At 38.8% G+C, this 19,697-nt stretch overlaps 1 protein-coding gene across 2 annotated transcripts in view; it reads left to right on the forward strand.

Annotated features, from left to right (window-relative positions):
• Positions 1–19,697, forward strand: part of DNAJC2 (DnaJ (Hsp40) homolog, subfamily C, member 2) — a 43,529-nt gene that overhangs the window by 22,002 nt on the left and 1,830 nt on the right. Inside the window, exons 4-15 of one of the 2 annotated variants that reach the window (XM_011985155.1) lie at positions 3,003–3,101; positions 4,073–4,214; positions 6,215–6,295; positions 7,118–7,183; positions 7,811–7,902; positions 7,979–8,100; positions 9,023–9,172; positions 14,142–14,230; positions 14,316–14,385; positions 16,993–17,177; positions 17,918–18,018; positions 18,137–18,244. In XM_011985155.1, coding sequence (XP_011840545.1) covers positions 3,003–3,101; positions 4,073–4,214; positions 6,215–6,295; positions 7,118–7,183; positions 7,811–7,902; positions 7,979–8,100; positions 9,023–9,172; positions 14,142–14,230; positions 14,316–14,385; positions 16,993–17,177; positions 17,918–18,018; positions 18,137–18,244 — 1,305 coding nt within the window. The remainder of the gene's footprint in view (positions 1–3,002; positions 3,102–4,072; positions 4,215–6,214; positions 6,296–7,117; positions 7,184–7,810; positions 7,903–7,978; positions 8,101–9,022; positions 9,173–14,141; positions 14,231–14,315; positions 14,386–16,992; positions 17,178–17,917; positions 18,019–18,136; positions 18,245–19,697) is intronic. The other variant, XM_011985162.1, reaches the window with a different exon arrangement.

Raw genomic sequence — 19,697 nt, forward strand, 5'->3', positions numbered from 1 at the left:
TCGTTTGAACCCAGGAGGCGGAGGTTGCAGTGAGCCGAGATTGCACCATTGTGCTCCAGCCTGGCCAACAGAATGAGACTCAATCTCAAAAAAAAAAAAAAAAATGGATTTTGTTCCTGTATTATGAACAAAATATCACATGTACCCCGTCAGTGTGTACAGATACTTGTATTATGAAAAAATAGTGGCCAGGTGTGGTGGCACAGGCCTGTAATTCTAGCACTTTGGGAGGCCATGGTGGGAGGATCGCTTGAGCCCAGGAGTTCAAGACCAGCCTGGCCAACATGACGAAACCCCTTCCCTACAAAAAATAAAAAAAGTTAGCAAGGCATGGTGGAGCGCACCTGTAATCCCAGCCACTTGGGAGGCTGAGGTGGAAGGATCACCTGAGCCCAGGAGGTTAAGGCTGCAGTGAGCCAAGATCGTGGCACTGTGCTCTAGCCTGGGCAACAGAGTGAGACCCTGTCTCAAAATAAAATAAAATAACAAATGCAATTTAACAGTATACTAAAAGAATAATAGTGTTCATGAACACAGTTTCTCTCAGGTATCCAACTTAGGAAGTATATTAATATAGCAAAATTATACCTCAGATAATATTAAATCTATGTGATTTCTAACTAAGTAGGTAGTGAAAACACATACCACAATTTAACACCCATTCCTTTTTGATAAGAATTTTGAAAAGAAATGTAGTTAATTCCCTACTTTGATAACTGTTTCAGGCCCACAGCTAGCAGACTTTTAGCTATGTGGCATTAATGCTGTTACCTAAAATCTAGGGGTGAAGCAGCCTGCATTTTATTTTTTATGCGATTTTGGGAGTTTGGGTTAGTGAGTTAAGTTATTAAATAAGAGACAACTGTTGGAAAGAAAATAAATACATTTGTAGATAATATAGGATCTGCCTAGAAAAGCAAAAGAGAGTTAAGGGACTAGATGCAAGAAAAATAAGCAAAAATTACAGTTTTTGTAAGTTACCATCAAATATATAAGAAAGCTGTGGTCATTATAAAGATAACCGCAGGGCAACAATAAGTAACCAAAACAAGCCCTTGTAAAATTTACTATTATAAAGATAGTATCACAAATCAGTGGAATAGGGAAGGATTATTAAATCACAGTAAGATTTTGAAAAATGACAAGTTTAGATACTTTCTTGGCCATATTAAAATTCCAAAAATTTAAAAATTTTTTCAATCTAACTGTAGGAAATATTAATGAAACTAGAACTATTATAAGTACTAGAAGAAATTATAAAAGAAATAATCAGCAAATGTAAATAAAAATGACTAAATTTTTTTTAAAACATAAGTGTTAACAAAACAGTTGGGAAAAAATTAGCAATAAACATAGTGAATTAGGAGGCAGCATTCAAACATAGGCTGAGGAGTCAGGCCGTCTGGATTAGAGCCCGACTTGGCCGGAAATTTGAGCAAGTTGCAGTGGTAGTGGCTACGTAACATCTCTGTGCCTCGTTTTCCTCATCTGTAAAGTGGAGACAGTAATAGTACTTTCTTCATAGGATCATGGAGAAGATTAACTGGTAAACAGGCCTTGCACATGTCAGCTACTCCGTAGATGTTAACAGCTAGCCATTATTTATCGTAAAGTGACACACAGAGTCAGAAGAAAAACTGAGACAGCCCCTCCTTTTTCCCGTTAAAGAATGAAAAACAAAAAAATTGTTGACCACCAGTGATAATCACAAATTTTAAATAATTATACCTACTGTGGCTGAGGCTGTGGTGAAAGAATATTCACATAGGAGTATGAAATAGTATGCCTTTTGGAAAATAACTTGTTCCATTTCCATTCACAAAGTTCACTTCTGTGATTATATCCTAAGAAAGAATCCTAAATAAGGAAAAATACTTACATTTAAAATTATTCAAATTGGCATTATTTATAATAATGCAAAATTGGAAATGGCCCAAGTGTCCAACAGTAGAGAAATGCCTAAATTACAACAAATCTACTTGTAACACTGTATTAAGCAGTCATTTGAAAGAAAAATTTGAAGAGTTTGCAAGGAAAAAACCATGGAAAATGCAAATGCTATAATGTGAAATTGAAAAAAGCAGAATATAAATTAGTACATACGATTACACCTGAATTTTTTTCTTCTTCTTCTTCTTTTTGAGACAGAGTCTCACTCACCCAGGTTGGAATGCAGTGGCGCCATCTCAGCTCACTACAACCTCCACCTCGTGGGTTCAAGCGATTCTTATGTCTGAGCCATCGAAGTAGCTGGGACCACAGGCATGCACCACCACACCCATCTAGTTTTTGTATTTTTAGTAGAAACCAGGTTTTGCCATATTGGCCAGGCTGATCTTGAACTCCTGACCTCAAGTGATCCTCCCAGCTCGGCCTCCCAAAGTGCTGGGATTACAAGCATGAGCCACCATGCCCAGCCTACACCTGAATTTTTAAAAGCATATGCTTAAGAAAACAAAAATATCTATGCAGAAATACACCAAAATGTTAACAGTCATTGTCGTTGGCTAGGGGCACTTTGGCTAGTTCTTAAAATAATTATTTCAAGCCAGGTGCAGTTTCTGACACCTGTAATCCCAGCACTTTCGGAGGCTGAGGTGGTTGGATCACCTGAGGTCAGGAGTTCAAGACCAGCCTGGCCAACATAATGAAACCCCATCACTACTAAAAATACAAAAAATAACCGGGCAGGGGGGGGGGCACCCGTAACCCCAGCTACTCGGGAGGCTGAGGCAGGAGAATCACTTGAACCCGGGAGGCGGAGGTTGCAGTGAGCTGAGATCGCGCCATTACACTCCAACCTGGGCAACAAGAGCAAAACTCCATCTCAGAAAATAATAATAAATCAGTTTATAATTTTCACATTGAATAATCATATATTTTACTGTGGGAGAAAAGATTCTAATATTAGCCTTATGATTTTAGAAATGGTCTACATGTAGCTCATCTTTAGTTTTGGTGCTTAAAGTGACAAATTATCTCAATCCGACTGATTTTTGTAGATAAAGCAATGGTTTTAAAACATCACCCAGACAAACGGAAAGCAGCTGGTGAACCAATAAAAGAAGGAGATAATGACTACTTCACTTGCATAACTAAAGGTAAGAAAATGCTTTAGAGTCAGGAATTTCTAATAGTAATTGTTATTTATTAATTGCTGGGATTGGGTTTCTTATGCATACTGTAGTTCATTCAACTATCCTTTGACATTTTAAAACATTTCAGTTATATCAAGTTATTTCTAATCATCACCCCAGAGCCTCACTACACAAAGTGAGGTTTCCCCAGCCAGCAGCATCAGCAACACCTGGCAGCTTATTAGAAATGCAGTCTCAGGCCCTGCCCCAAACCTACTGATTAAAATCTGCATTTTAACAGGATCCCCAGGTGATTCTTATCAGAAGCTCATCCTACAGTTAATTCATGTAAGTGTTCTATTTAATGATGAGAATACTAAGATTTTTTTTTTGTTTGTTTCAGATGCTTTATGGGACTAAACTGTTCCTCAGATGTTTTGCTAGCCTAGTTTAAATCAAGAAGTTGATTATATCCTAGTACAGACCCTACAGTTACTTATTGCTATTTACATACACATCACTAAGCAAATTAATATAGGTTGCCACCATTTCCAAATGTTTCCTTAAATGTGATTTTACATTTTGATGCTAATTTTTAAACAGTTGTATGCACACCGTTCAAATTTACTCTTTGCCAGCTCTCTTACACAGTGCTCCAGAAGCCTAAGATCCTTCGATCTTTTACAACCTTGGGATCTAACAGTTAACTTACTAGCTATTTCTTTTTCCCCAGAGTCATCTGTTCTCTTGAAGGGTGGGTGATATTGTTTTGTCACTTGTCTACTAGAAAAATAATTAAAGAAAGAGTTAAGTCCAGTTATATCCAGTAGTGCTAAAGCTGTTGTTACCTAAATTAAATCCTCCCCAACCTGCAAACAAAATTTTCAAATATGAAAATTAATGACTTTTATGTTTTAAGGAGGGAAATATTTGTTTTCTTGAAGAAAAAAATAGGTAAAGTTATGGTGATATGATCTTAACAATTTTTTTCTCAGCTTATGAAATGTTATCTGATCCAGTGAAAAGACGAGCATTTAACAGTGTAGATCCTACTTTTGATAACTCAGTTCCTTCTAAAAGTGAAGCAAAGGATAATTTCTTCGAAGTGTTTTCCCCAGTGTTTGAAAGGAATTCCAGGTGAGTTAAGGCATCCCTTTTGATCGTAGTGCCCTGTTGGCTTGTTTCTTGTAGTCTTCCAGGTTTCTGTTTTTTTCCCTCTGATAATAGTTTCATTTATAGGTTATTTCCACTGTCTCTTCCTCCTCCTCCTCCTTCTCTGCAATATTGAGCCCTTCTGGTGAACTTATTGTTCTCATTTATATTGCTTTCTAAATAGAAGTTCTACATTTCCATAGTAAAATTTCTGTTCAATTTATGGGAGGTTTCTCTTTTAAATTTACTTGGGCTGGGTACAGTGGCTCATACGTGTTATCCCAGCACTTTGGAAGGCCGAGGTAGACAGATCACCTGAGAGCAGGAGTTCAAGACCAGCCTGGCCAACATGGTGAAACCCCGTCTCTACTAAAATACAAAAATTAGCCGGCCGTGGAGGTGTACGCCTGTAATCCCAGCTCCTTGGGAGGCTGAGACAGGTGTTTCGCTTGAACCCAGGAGACGGTGGTTGCAGTGAGCCGAGATCGTGCCAGTACACTCCAACCTGGGTGGCTGAGTGAGACTCCATCTCAAAAAAAAAAAAAAAAATTTACTTAGAGAGAAATAACAGTATCTGACTTTTATAGTGTGATTCTTACACTTAGGTGACAGTAATTTTCTATTCTTTGATTTCCTCTTTATGAATGGGTATACTACTCTGACTCATTGTCAGTTGAGAAAAGCCTTTGTTCTTTATTTGATCATCTGATTATCATAAGGCTTCTTTGACAAAACATTATTTATATTTATGATTAAAGCATACATATTTCATTAAAGTTTGTTTTAAAATAGTGTGCACCAATATTATTTTACATCTTTTTTTTCCATCTGCGTTGGCAGGTTTCCTTAAAGCACATCTTAGCTGCACATTGGAATTACCTGGAGAACAGGAAGAACTCCTGATGCCTGCGTTCCCCCTGGAAAGATTCTGATTTATTGGTTTGAATTCCTGTGGGGATTTTTAAGGCTCCCAGGTGATTCTACTGTGCAGCCAAATTTGAGAACCACTTCAGTTAGCAGTTTGGCGCCGCCTAGTATTTCCGCCATCTTCTCTCCCTTGGATTTCACATTTATTTTTTGTTTTTCTTTCTGTTTTTTTCCTTGTTTATTTTGAGACAGGGTCTTGCTCTGTTGCCAAGGCTGGAGTGCAGTGGCACGATCTTGGCTTACCGCAACCTCTGCCTCCCAGGTTCAAGCAATTCTCCTGCCTCAGCCCCCTGAGTAGCTGGGATTATAGGAATCTGCCACCACTAATTTGTCTATTTTTAGTAGAGACAGGGTTTCACCGTATTGGCCAGACTGGTCTCAAACTCCTGACCTCAGGTGATCCGCTGGCCTCAGCCTCCCAAAGTGCTGGGATTACAGGCGTGAGCCACTGCGCCTGGCCACATTTGTTTTATAACAGTGCTGAGGTGGTAAAAAGGAGTAGTATATTTTTCTGTGTAATGATTTCACAGAGTAGAAAACGTGGATCAGTAGCAGCCTCAGGATCCTTTTCAGCAGTGATCGATGAAGTGCTGCGCCAAGAAATCTGGCTCTAAGGGGAAGGTGGTGGTGGTGATGGGGTAGAAATTACTTCCATCTGTGACTATTAACACTTTTAAAGGGCTAGGCCTACAGGTTGTTGTTGTGCTGCCTATTTAGGGACAGGAGCTTGGCAAAAGGAGCTAGCTGCCATTTTTCCTAGCCTGACTAGCAGCTGCTATGGCATTGTACTTTATAGAACTGAAGGTAACCTGTGATTAGAAGGCTGTCCCGTGTTTCTCTCCTCTCCCCAGTCTATGTCTGGCCTCACTTTTCACACGCCTGTGTTGTTTCATACCCCACTGCTGACTTTCCAGCGACATCTTCGAGTTGTAGAGTTTGTAGGGAAGGGAAATCAGAGGGATTAGTTAAAACTATTGTTTTTAATAAATTAAGTTGTTTGTTGAACTTTTGTACATAATTTTTGGAGAATTTTAAGAATATTTCCTTTGATATTTCAGATGGTCAAATAAAAAAAATGTTCCTAAACTTGGTGATATGAATTCATCATTTGAAGATGTAGATATATTTTATTCTTTCTGGTAAGTGAATATACTGTTTGTATGATGCTGTCATCTTTTAAAAAGAAAAGTATTCAATAAGTACTTGATTGTTTATAAATTAATTGAGATGGGCAAATTGCAGAACCTTCACTGAACAAAAGCACTCTGTTATCTTTGTGATATTTAGGCTTTTAAGATTTTCAGCCTGTTTTCTATTAATGAGATTTCTAGATATCAAGCACACGATAGTAGTAAAACAGGAAAATTGGGGAGTCATTTGAATAAAAATCAGTACATTTTTATTTAGTTACTACTAAAAGTACTTGAGTTCATGAGGAAGGAGACAGTGCTATTTGTCTCTGTAACTAATTCACTAATTTTTAATAAACACAATAGTTAGTGGCCATTTTATATGTGCTACATTTTCTCATCAAATGCCTAGTAAATACAAAAACAAAATCATGTAGAACAAAAATAACAAGATTTAGTTCAATCAGTTGTAATTGCTTTTACCTTCAGAGGATACAAACTGGAGATGAGATAACCACTACTAGGGTTACCTTCAGACTTGACAGACTGGCGAAACTGAAAGGCAAGGAAAATTTAAAAATAGGTCTTGGTCAAGCAAAAAACCTAACAAAGAAGAGACAGCAGGGAAGTGTGGTTTTGATTATGGAGTGATGCGTGCATTTTAGATTTCCATACCAAATGCAATGTCATTTAAAAAGGAGAAAGATTTGACCTTAGTTTAATACTAGAAGAGAAGAAAGGTATCTGTTAAAACAAATTCATCCATTTGCATTAAAAGGAATTTTTTTCATTTGTTCTTTCTTGATTGTAAATTATTTCTGTCTATATTAGGTATAATTTTGATTCTTGGAGAGAATTTTCTTATTTAGATGAAGAAGAAAAAGAAAAAGCGGAATGGTATGTATGCAAATCATTAATAATGGAAGGTGTTTATTTGGTTCTCTGGTATTTGTGATGATGTAAAACTATGTCACATAAATTGTCTTTCAAATTTTTCTCTTTGTACATCTTTTTTAAACAATTTTTTAATATTTTGAAATCCTTTCTCACAAGTTAAACTAGGTGGGCCCAGATCAATAATTGGTTAGGATATGCTTAAGAAATTGCCAGGGAATATAACGTCAGCGCAGTTCAGCAAAATCTTTTTCTTCTGGTTGCTTAACCTAGGTTTTATTAGGTTTTGTTTGTTTGTTTGTTTGTTTTTTGTATGTGTGCAGAAATGCTTTTGACATGAATGCCCAAAAAATAACCAGAATTAATATTAAATAGAACCACTGTTTAGTCCAGGCCTGCTGGCTCATGCCTGTAATCCTAGCACTTTGGGAGGCTGAGGCAGGTGAATCACCTGAGGTCAGGAATTCGAGACCAGCCTGGCCAACATAAGTCATTGTTTAATGTTAGTAATGACACAGCATTTTAACCTTCTAGGATGTTATTTACATATTAATATTTTATAAAATATTACATTTTCCAGTCACAGTATCTATAAGCAGTAGTTTGTTTCCAGTATTTTCTGTTTTATAGTCGTGATGAGAGGAGATGGATTGAAAAGCAGAACAGAGCAACAAGAGCACAAAGAAAAAAAGAAGAAATGAACAGAATAAGAACATTAGTTGGTAAGTATAATTGATTTTTTTTTAAGTCCCCTAAATATTAGAAATTCAAAATGAGATCAACTTTTTCTTTTGGTAGACAATGCATATAGCTGTGATCCAAGGATAAAAAAGTTCAAGGAAGAAGAAAAAGCCAAGAAAGAAGCAGAAAAGAAAGCAAAAGCAGAAGCTAAACGGAAGGAGCAAGAAGCTAAAGAAAAAGTAAGACAACATTTAATGAAGGTGGACTTTAAATGTTTATGAAATCTCTAGATTATAAATCATGCTGCTATAAAGACATATGCACACGTTTGTTTATTGTGGCACTATTCACAATAGCAAAGACTTGGAACCAACCCCAATGTCCATCAGTGACAGACTGGATTAAGAAAATGTGGCACATATACACCATGGAATACTATGCAGCCATAAAAAAGGATGAGTTCATGTCCTTTGTAGGGACATGGATGCAGCTGGAAACCATCATTCTCAGCAAACTATCGCAAGAACAGAAAACCAAACACCTCATGTTCTTACTCATAGGTGGGAATTGAACAATGAGAACACTTGGACACAGGAAGGGGAACATCACACACCGGGGCCTGTCGGGTGGGTGGAGGGGGAAGGGATAGCATTAGGGGATATACCTAATGTAAATAACGAGTTAATGGGTGCAGCACACCAACATGGCACATGTATACATATGTAACAAACCTGCATGTTGTGCACATGTACCCTAGAACTTAAAGTATAATAAAAAATTTAAAAAATACATCTTTATTCTTCACATCTATTTTTTTAAAAAACTATAATTTGAAAGCAGAGAATTGGGTGCTACTGTGAATGAATCATGACAAGTTGGTATAATTGAGAGAGATCTTCCTTACCAGCAAATTTTTATTGAGCAAAAAAAGGGTGTCATACGTTCCTTTAATATTATGTTTATTTCTAATGTCAATTTTACATTTTCTAATAAATGTCTATGGATCTTTACCAGCTGCCTTTCCCAGTTCATCCTTCAGTTTTCAATAAGTTTATGTTGCCTTTTTTCCTAATATAATTTATTAAAAGTTTAAATTTTAAAAAATATAAAGCATTTAGGAATTTTACTTTATTAAAATGATTTTACTCCCTTTTTTTAAAGCAAAGGCAAGCTGAATTAGAAGCTGCTCGGTTAGCTAAGGAGAAAGAAGAGGAGGAAGTTAGACAGCAAGCATTGTTGGCAAAGAAGGAAAAAGATCTCCAGAAAAAAGCCATTAAGAAGGAAAGGCAAAAACTTCGAAACTCATGCAAGGTATGTCAGACTGAACAAACACTAGGCACAAGTAAATCAAGTTGCTGATTAATCAAAAAACAGTTCTCTTTTTCTTTTTTTTTTTTTTAGACGGAGTCTTACTCTGTTGCCCAGACTGGAGTGCAGTGGCGTGATCTTGGCTCACTGCAACCTCCCCTTCCGAGGTTCCAGCAATTCTCCCACCTCAGCTTCCAAGTAGCTGGGATTACAGGCGCGTGCCACCACGCCCAGCTAATTTTTGTATTTGTAGTAGAGACAGGGTTTCGTCATGTTGGCCAAGCTGGTCTCGTACTGCTGACCTCAAGCAATCTCCCCACCTCAGCCTCCCAAAGTGCTGGGACTAAAGGCATGAGCCACTGCGCCTGACCAAAATATTTCTTGAAAAAAAAAAATATTTTTATTTATTTATTTATTTGAAATGGCATCTCGCACTGTCACCTGGCTGGAGTGCAATGGCACGATTTTGGCTCACTGCAACCTCCGCCTCCTGGGTTCAAGCAACTCTCCTGCTTCGGCCCCCTGAGTAGATGGGATTACAGGCACCCGCCACCATGCCCAGCTAATTTTTTGTATTTTTAGTTGAGACGGGGTTTCACTGTGTTGGCCAGGCTGGTCTTGAACTCCTAACCTCGTGATCCACCCATCTCAGCCTCCCAAAGTGTTGGGATTACAGGCGTGAGCCACCTGCGCCTAGCCAAAAGAACAATTTTTAATTAAGTTGTTGTTGTTGTTGTTGTTGTTGTTGTTGAGGCAGAGTCTCACTCAGTCACCCAGGCTGGAGTGCAGTGATGCCATCTCGGCTCACTGCAACCTCCACCTCCCCACTTCAAGCCATTCTCATGCCTTGGCCACCCAAGTAGCTGGGATTACAGGTGCACAGCACCACTCCCAGCTAATTTTTGTATTTTTAGTAGAGAGGGGTTTCGTCATGTTGGCCAGGCTGGTCTCGAACTCTTGGCCTCAAGTGATCCACCCACCTTGGACTCCCAAAATGCTAGGATTATAGGCATGAGCCACTGCACTTGTCCAAGCATAAATGTATTTCTTTTCTTTACTATGCAATTATAACTAAACGAGTCTGGTCATGGTAGCTCATGCCTGTAACCCCAGCACTTTGAGAGGCCAAGGCGAGCAGATCACTTGAGGTCAGTTGTTTAAGACCAGTCTGGCCAACATGGTGAAACCCCATCCCCACTAAAAATACAAAAATTAGGCAGGCCCAATGGCATGTGCCTGTAATCCCAGCTACTCGGGAGGCTGAGGCAGGAGAACTGCCTGAACCAGGAGGCGGAAATTGCAGTGAGCCGAGATTGCGCCACTGCACTCCAGCCTGGGAGACACAGTTAGACTCCTCGAAAAAAACAAACGAACAGACAACTACAACTAAACAGGTTTAATTTTATCTCAGTGTGTTTTTAACTTTTTCTAAATTTCACCTTACATATTTCAGTTTTCAACCCTGATAGTTTTTTTCTTACCATTATCAAACCAAAAAAAAAGTTAATATTCTGAAACTGTCCCAGCACTTTGGGAGGCCAAGGTTAGTGGATCACAAGGTCAGGAGATCGAGACCATCCTGGCTAACATAGTGAAAACCCGTCTCTACTAAAAATCCAAAAAATTACCTGGGCATGGTGGCAGGCACCTGTAGTCCCAGCTACTCAGGAGGCTGAGGCAGGAGAAAGGCGTGAACGCGGGAGGCGGAGCTTGCAGTGAGCAGACATCATGCCACTGCACTCCAGCCTGGGCGACAGAGCATGACTCTGTCTCAAAAAAAAAATATATATATATTCTGAAACTGTGTCTATATTCATATCTTCAGTTATCTCAGCCATGTCTTTTTTTTTTTGAGATGGAGTCTTGCTCTGTCACTCAGACTGGAGTGCAGTAGCGTGAGCTCAGGTCACTGCAAGCTCCGCCTCCCGGGTTCAAGCGATTCTTCTGCCTCAGCCTCCTGAGTAGCTGAGACTACAGGCACCTGCCACCATTCCCAGCCAATTTTTGTATTTTTAGTCAAGACAGGGTTTCACCGTATTGGCCAGGCTGGTGTAAAACTCCTGACCCCATGATCCACCCACCTCGACCTCCCAAAGTGCTGGGATTATAGGCATGATCCACCACACCCAGCCTCAGCAATGTCTTTTTATAGTTGGTGTATTCAAATTAGGACCCAAATAAGGTCAATACAATATAAATACTTCAGTTGTTGTGTCTCCTGGTTGTTCTTAAGACCCTCTAGTTCTGTAACACCTCTGTATCACCACTTCTCCCCACCTCACACCATTGCCACTGATTTGTTGGAGAAACCAGATCATTTTTCTGAGAAGGTGCCACAATTTGGTTTTAGGTTGTTGCTTCCTATTGGTGTAAAATTAATTTTTAGCTTAGAAAGTTTTTTAAAAAGTTTTAACTTGTTTTTAAAGTTCTAAAAGCTTTCAGTTTTATCTAAAATGGTATCATTTGAGTGAGTACTGGCAGTTTTCATTCAAATACAGTTTCCACTAGAAAGTATTTACCAAAAACCGGAAAAGTTTTTAAGTATAATTTTGACTAAGAGCTAATTCTTATATTTTAAGCTGGTAAAGTCACAGGACAGTACTGTTCCTTACTAAACAACATTGAATGAATAAATTGGTGGAATTCCAAGCTATAATAGAGATTGCCACACAAAGAATATTGTGTACTATACCATTGTCCATTGTAGTTGAATCTAGCAAGTATGTAAATGCATAATATGTATAGAAAAATTATCTTTTATGTGACTATCTAGAAGGCTGTAGACATGTATGGTCTAATATATGCTATCCTAAATCTTCAGATAATAATACAATTGAAATTAACTTGCCCCATCAGCTGACATTGAAAGAGGCTTAATAAAAATACAAGCACTTGTTTCTTTAGGCATTTTAATAAGGAAAAAGAAAATCCAAATTTGAAAACATACATATTTTTCTCAGATTCCACTGTATAGAAGATTGTTTTCAGAAGGATGCAGTGTTATCAAAGTGGTAAAGAGCATGGGCTCAGGGCAAGCCACCTGGGTTTGAGGCTATTCTCTGCTTACCTCTTACTAGCTGTGGGACCCTCAGGAGATTACCTCAACACTTTTGTGCGTCACTTTCCTCACCTCTTCTATAGTTGAAATGATACCTAGTCACAGAGTTGTGAAGATTAAATGAGATAATTCACATGTAGTGCTTGGCACATTCAGCAAGAACCTTAAAAGGCCAATCAGGAAATAAAGCTTGAATAGTTCTTAGAGATTATGCATAAATAAAAGTCCTGACATTTGGAAACTTTGTTTTCTTGCTCCTTTCTCACATAATTTATTCATTCAGAGTAAATACTCACCAGATTATCGTAAATCCATATCTGATGAGCATTTACTATGTACCAAGCAGTTGTAATTGATGTGAATGTAATGATTGCACAGTTCTTTCAAGGAGTCTACTGATTAGTGATGAAAAGTAAACAAGCTATTCCAACACTTCAAGGTAGGTATTAGGATGAGAAGGTACCAAAAAGGTAGTCAAGGAAGGCATTCTGCATCTAGTAGGATTTAGCCAGGTGAAGCAGTATGTACACAGGATTAAGGATAAGACAGATGGAGTATTGAGAATGCAGAGATCCAGAGAAATGAGATTTAATGAACCAGGGGCACCTGAGGAGGTAAGGAGGAGCCTGGTCTTAAAGGGCTTTATACGTCTTGCTAAAGAGCTTACTCCGATCCTGAGTTGGTTTTGGTCAGGGTGCTGAGAAGACTAGAGGCAGAGAGACTAATTTAGGAGTCTTTTGCCACAATCCGGGTGAGAGAGTATTGTGGCCTGAACTCAGAGATGATAGGGATGGAAAAAGGTAGATGAAAGGGAGAGAGATTCAGGAAGTAGACTAGGCTATTGCCTGTTGGGATTGATTATATGTTGGAGGTAACAGAAGGAGTGAGATCTTTATATGCCTTGGTTTATTGCATGGAATACTGGATGGATGACGCTGGTAGCATTCAGGGAAGTAGAAAACAAAGGAGGAGGAAAAGACTTGGCAAAAATGATTTCAGTTTAGGGTGTGTTGAGCTTCTTGGGACACTCAAATGGAGATAACTTGGCACATGATTGAGTGTGTAAGTTCAAGAACAGGATTATCACAGACTCTTCCACATCTTGATAGCACTAGAAACTCTGCAGATATAGAAGATCACCCTGGGAGAGGGTATAGAGTGAGGAGAGTGGAGGCTGGGACTCTGGCAAAACACCAGTACATAAGGTACTGATAGAGGAAAAGAAGCCTGAGAAGGAGTGACCAGGCAGGTAGGAAGAAAATCAGTAGTGCTTTTGGAAGCCTAGGGAAGAGTGAATAGTAATAGAAGCACTGGAACCTTAGTGAGAGGCAGATTGCATGGATTAAGGAAGCAAGGAGAAGTGAGGAATGGGAGACATAAGTCTCAACAGCAGCTTAAAGCATGGCAAGTACTTGCCAGTTACTTCTTGTGCATCATGCTGTTCCATTCCGAGCATAGTCTTTAGTTAATTGAAACTTTTGCTAATACCTCTTGTTCCTAAGCACACACTGTCATCTTTTTAATTTCACATTTAAAATTTCCAGATTTTACAGTTCAGCACACATTGCAACAGGTCGCCAAACAAAGGGATTTTGAGTCATCATACAGAATTTCTTGATCCTTAAGTGATTCTCTAAGGAATCATTCTGACTTTTTATAACATCCCTAGGCATTCTTTTTTCTGTTATGCTTCTCCTTGGTATGTACCTCCAACTTGGTATATAATGCTTTTTATTGCTAGGTGATCAGGGAGAGCCCTGGGAGGTACCGTGGAAGTACAGCTGGGGATGGGCAGAAGGCCATTATGTATGTTCACATCAGGAACTCCTAAGAGCTCATGCTTTGTAATTACGTTGATGGATGTATTTTTGAGTGTGAGTAGATATAAGATAATTTTTGTGTTTGTGCTTTTAGACCTGGAATCATTTTTCTGATAATGAGGCAGAGCGGGTTAAAATGATGGAAGAAGTGGAAAAACTTTGTGATCGGCTTGAACTGGCAAGGTATACCTATGGAACTGCTATTGAAGTCTTCACTTGAGCTTAGGATAAAGTTTCATTTCTTCTTTTTTTTTTTTTTTTTCTTTAGCTTACAGTGCTTGAATGAAACACTCACATCATGCACAAAAGAAGTAGGAAAGGCTGCTTTGGAAAAACAGGTAATAGAAGAACACATCACTCCTACCTATATGTAGCATTTAATTCTGCTTTTACCTGTTTCTTTACCTAATATATAAGTCACCAAGTACAAACAGTATCTGATTTCTCTGTGTTTCCCACTGTTTTTTTGTTGTTGTTTTGTGTGTTTGTTTTCTGTTTTGAGACGGAGTCTCGCTGTGTCGCCCAGGCTGGAGAGCAGTGGCACAATCTCAGCTCACTACAACCTCCGCTTCCTGGGTTCAAGTGATTCTCCTGCCTCAGCCTCCTGAGTAGCTGGGATTACAGGCACACACCACCACACTCGGCTAATTTTTGTATTTTTAGTAGAGACGGGGTTTCACCATGTTGGTCAGGCTGGTCTTGAATTCTTGACTTCATGATCCGCCTGTGTCAGCCTCTCAAAGTGCTGGGATTACAGGTGTGAGCCACCACGCCCAGCCTGTTTTTTGTTTTTGAGACGGGGTCTCTCTCTGTCATCCAGGCTGGAGTGCAGCTGGGGTTACAGGTGTGTGCCACCATGCCCGGCTGATTTTTGTATTTTTACTAGAGACAGGGTTTCGCTGTGTTGGCCAGGCTGGTGTCGAACTCCTGACCTCAGGTGATTCATCCGCATCGGCCTCCCAAAGGATTATAGGCATGAGCCACCACGCCCAGCCTGTGTTTTGTTTATGTAGTAAGTGCTGTTGTTGATTTAAGTTGGATTTAATGTGTATGGTTTTTACCATGCTTAGTGTTTGAATTGTGGTATCTATCACAATCATAGCTTTTGCAAAATCATCATTAGAAGAAAATAATTGTTTTGATTATTCCTTGAGTATTTTCATAGGGTAATAACATTTAGAACCAAAAGAGATCTTTGTTCTGTCTAGTCTATACCTTTTATTTTACAGATAAGAAAACAGGCCCAGAAATTCAATTCAGTTCAACAAGTATTAGTACCTACTATATATAACACTATGCCTAGATTCTTTTGGAGAAATGCCTAATGCTATTGCACCACAAAGGACTTAGGCTGAGAAGAACCTTAAGGACCAAAAGATGGAGAGCCCATAGTAAATGTTGTGTAGGATAGGAAGGGCCACAAGTTTAGTGGCCAGGGAAGGTTTGGTGTAGAGTTTGAACCAGCCTGAAAGGAAGGATAGAGTTAAAATGAAGGTCAGAAGAATACCACAAACTATCAAATAGAAATAGAAGTATAAAGTGTGGTTCAGCCTGGGCAACATGAACAAAATCTCTACTGAAAATACAAAAATTAACTGGCATGGTGTCATGTCCCAGCTTCTCAGGAGGCTCAGGTTAGAGGATTACCTGAGCCTGGGAGGCCACAGCTCCAGTCAGCTATGATCACATTGGTGCACTCCAGCCTGGGCAACAGAGCGAGACTTTGTCTCAAAAAACAGACCAAAAAAAAAAAAAAAAAAGAAAAGGTAGAACATTATGGGGAAAAGGAGTGGGAAACACAATCAGTTAGAAAAAGTAGAACCAGTTATCAGGTTTTTAATACCTTGTTGACTAGTTTCCATTACTGCAAATCTTTGATTAACAGAAGGTTCAACATTGTACTACTAATCTGACGTTTGTGGATAAGGTGCGTCAGATAGATGTGACTAGTTGTGAGAATCTTACTTTAAGAACCTGCACTATGAGCTGGGCATGGTAGCTCATGCCTGTAATCCCAGCACTTTGGGAGGCCAAGGCAGGCAGATCCCCTGAGGTCAGGAGTTCAAGAGTAGCCTGGCCAACGTGGGGAAACCCCATCTCTACTAAAAATAGAAAAATTAGTTGGGCATGGTGGCAGGCACCTGTAATCCCAGCTACTTGGGAGGCTGAGGCAGGAGAATCACTTGAACCTGGGAGGCGGAGGTTGCAGTGAGCCGATATCACACCACTGCACTCCAGCCTGGGCAACAGCGTGAGACTCCATCTCAAAAAAAAAAAAAAAGAAAGAAAAAGAACCTACACTATGAACGCAATGATGGGAATCAAAAAACTTTTCAAAGTTAGCATTATTGAGACTTTACTGGTTCTAAGGAATTGAAGGGGAGAAATGAGCCAAAGATGACTCTAAGATAGCAGCTGACAGAAGCAACAAGGCAAATAAAAGTTTTCTTTTTTTACTTGTGCATGTTTGAAGGTAGACTAGAAGGAACAATGTAAATGGTACAACTTGAAAATAAAACAGGCCATTTTGCCATGCCTTCACCTTTTGTAGAGAATAAATGAGATTGTCTGCAGAAAGGGTGCTGCAGAAAGGGTGAATGAGTTTAAAGAGAGGTATGAAATGGCCTTGTGGATGAGTAACTCAGTGAACCACAGACTTGTCAATTAGTGTCCAAGGCTAATGGAAGACACGTGACGTGAGTACTGGGAAGATCAGGCAGGCTGTGGGCAGTTCTTGGTCCCTCAGGCAGACCTATGCAGACTGGAAGCCAGAGCAGGAAAAGCCAGAGTGGAAAGCTGGTGCTTGTTTTTGGGTTGGCCTTGGAGAGGAGTATGGGGTCAGAGTGAGAATGACATTAAGAGTTGAGGATCACAAAGCCCTAGCCAGGGAGAGAGTGTAGAGTAGCAATATACTTTTAAGTCCCTGACTTATGATATTTGTGCAGATAGAAGAAATAAATGAGCAAATCAGAAAAGAGAAAGAAGAAGCTGAGGCTCGTATGCGACAAGCATCTAAGAACACAGAAAAATCAACTGGTGGAGGTGGAAATGGAAGTAAAAATTGGTCAGAAGATGATTTACAATTACTAATTAAAGCTGTGAATCTGTTCCCTGCTGGAACAAATTCAAGGTACTGGTTTTAATGAAACTTTTCTTCAACTCACACTGGAGCCTGGAGATAATGTAGACAGACTCCAAATAGCAGCACTTGTTATCACAGAAACTTGCAGAGATAAATTCTGTGCCACAGCAGAAGTGTGAAAAAGGTACATTTTGAAGCTGTCAGTCTTACCCATTACACCAGTACACATGCACATACACATAGGACAAAATGCTTCAGCTTCTTAGGAAATTGAAGATCATGAGACAAATCTTGACTTATGTTGGCCTACTCTGTCATGGCTTGTGCTGGGGATTAGGTTTTCTGTAGTTTTTCTTTTACAGTCTTGCTGTTTGTTTCTTCCCACCTCAAGCCTGGAGCTTGATTTTAACTCCCAAGAAAGCCCTAGGGACCCAGCATCCCTAATTCTATAGATGAAACTGAGGCTGTTTTCAGAATGATTGATCTTCTGAAGAAATGTGTTAAAAAATGGCAGTATACACAAATAAGTAGTTTTATTTATGTTGATTTGTACACAGAATATGTAAGATGTATGGACTTAAAACCAAGATTATATAGTTGATTTAAACATATGAAAAGCAAAAACCCTAGTCCAGGCAACAGGAATTTATAGTAGCAGCATCATTAGACTACCAATTTGAGCTCATTCTATACTATAACCTTTCTGCAGTAAAAATCTAATGGTATTTGTTGTTTTGTTTTTCCTTAATACTATTAAATTATATTATTGGTATAATATATCCTATCAGATGGGAAGTTATTGCTAATTACATGAACATACATTCTTCCTCTGGAGTCAAAAGAACTGCCAAAGATGTTATTGGCAAAGCAAAGAGTCTCCAAAAACTTGGTGAGTTTTGAGAAATCCATTTGTTACTTTAAACACCTATTTTTAAAATAACTTACGCAATTTAATGAAAGATTAAATGAGATGATCTGTTAAGTATTAAAAGTTTTTCATTTCTCAGACCCTCATCAAAAAGATGACATAAATAAAAAGGCATTTGATAAGTTTAAAAAAGAACATGGAGTGGTACCTCAAGCAGACAACGCAGCACCTTCAGAACGATTTGAAGGTAAATTTTGCTTTTCTAAAAGTAGAAAATGCTAGCCATGTATCTGTGCTGCTTGGATATACAAGACTTAGGGTTTATGTTCAGAATGATAGGGAAATAAAATGTTCAGCAGACTGGAAGCTGTAAGCAAACATTTCCAGGGCAAAGATTTACTTCACCTCACCATTAAAAATGGAGAATTACAGTTCTTGCATTTCAGATGCCATTAGAGAAGGGGGCTGTGTTTGTTTTTCTTACCAGGTTTGACAGATCAGTGTTAGAGGATATTATTGGGACAAAAGAATAGTATTTTATCGGGATAATTGCTCGATTTTGAGAAATGTACTGTAATTATACAAGAAAATGTCCTTAAGTTTAAGGAAAAACACACAAAGTATTTAGGAATAAAGAGGCATCATGTCTGCAACTTATGGTTCAGAGCAAAGTATGTCTGTACATATAGAGAAAAAGAATTAGCAAACATGAAAATGTTCACATTTGGGGAATGCAGGCAGAGTATACAATTCTTTCTACTCCTCTAAAATTATTTCAAAATAAAGTCAAAAATTGTTAGGGTTCAAAACGAGCCTGGGAAACATAGTAAGCCTCTCAAAAAAAAAAAAAAAAACCCTGTTAGGGTTTGATATTGGGTGTTCTAATTTGATTACCCTAGACCAGTGCTTTTCATATTACAAATCATGACCCATCACTGGGTCATGAAGTCAATTTAGTGTGTCTTGAATAGAAAATTAGTGAGTGTGACACCCATTATATAGGTGGGTATACTGTAATGAAACTCTTGTTCATGTGTGTCTTTGTGTCTGGGGATGTGATATAAATTTTTTTCTTGCTATAGTTTGAAAGCAGTTTATGTGAAAGAAGTTCTTTCACTTGATGTTCTGTGAGCCACCAGTCCTTTCTTAAACTAATCGCAGAAAGATGCTTTTGGATTAATAGACTTGACTATACATGATAAGCTGTTTCTTTCTTCTAAGAGTCCCAGTTTTACCTATCTTCTTAATCTTGTTTATTATCCCAAAATTTCAACTTAAAGATCTGAGACTCAGTGTTATATAGGGGAGGAAGATCACTGTTTGCAAAAATCAGGGGTAACTTGTTTGGCTGAGTTAGGCATTATTTCAGTTCTTTTAATAAAGGTAAGTAACAAGGCAGGGTTTCAGAACACCTGAAGGACACTTCTAAAGGGGTTTATTCTCCTGTGCCTTTATCTCCACAAAATACCATACAACAGGTATTAGCACACTAGTCTCAGCTCTTAGGGGACTTGTTTCCATGTTGGAGGGAAGTAGGCCCTGATACTTGTCCAGTCTGCTGTGAGGAGAGGTGACCCTGTGAAGGCAAGAGTGACTGACAGTAGTCCTTTGTCTTTTAGCATCTTTGCCTCTTTTATGGAAATGGGAAGGCTCCTTCCTCTTCAGTTGTACCATTAAACATCAACCTGGCACCATTTTTT

This window comes from Mandrillus leucophaeus, unplaced genomic scaffold, assembly GCF_000951045.1.
Source record: "Mandrillus leucophaeus isolate KB7577 unplaced genomic scaffold, Mleu.le_1.0 Scaffold1068, whole genome shotgun sequence".
Taxonomy (NCBI): domain Eukaryota; kingdom Metazoa; phylum Chordata; class Mammalia; order Primates; family Cercopithecidae; genus Mandrillus; species Mandrillus leucophaeus.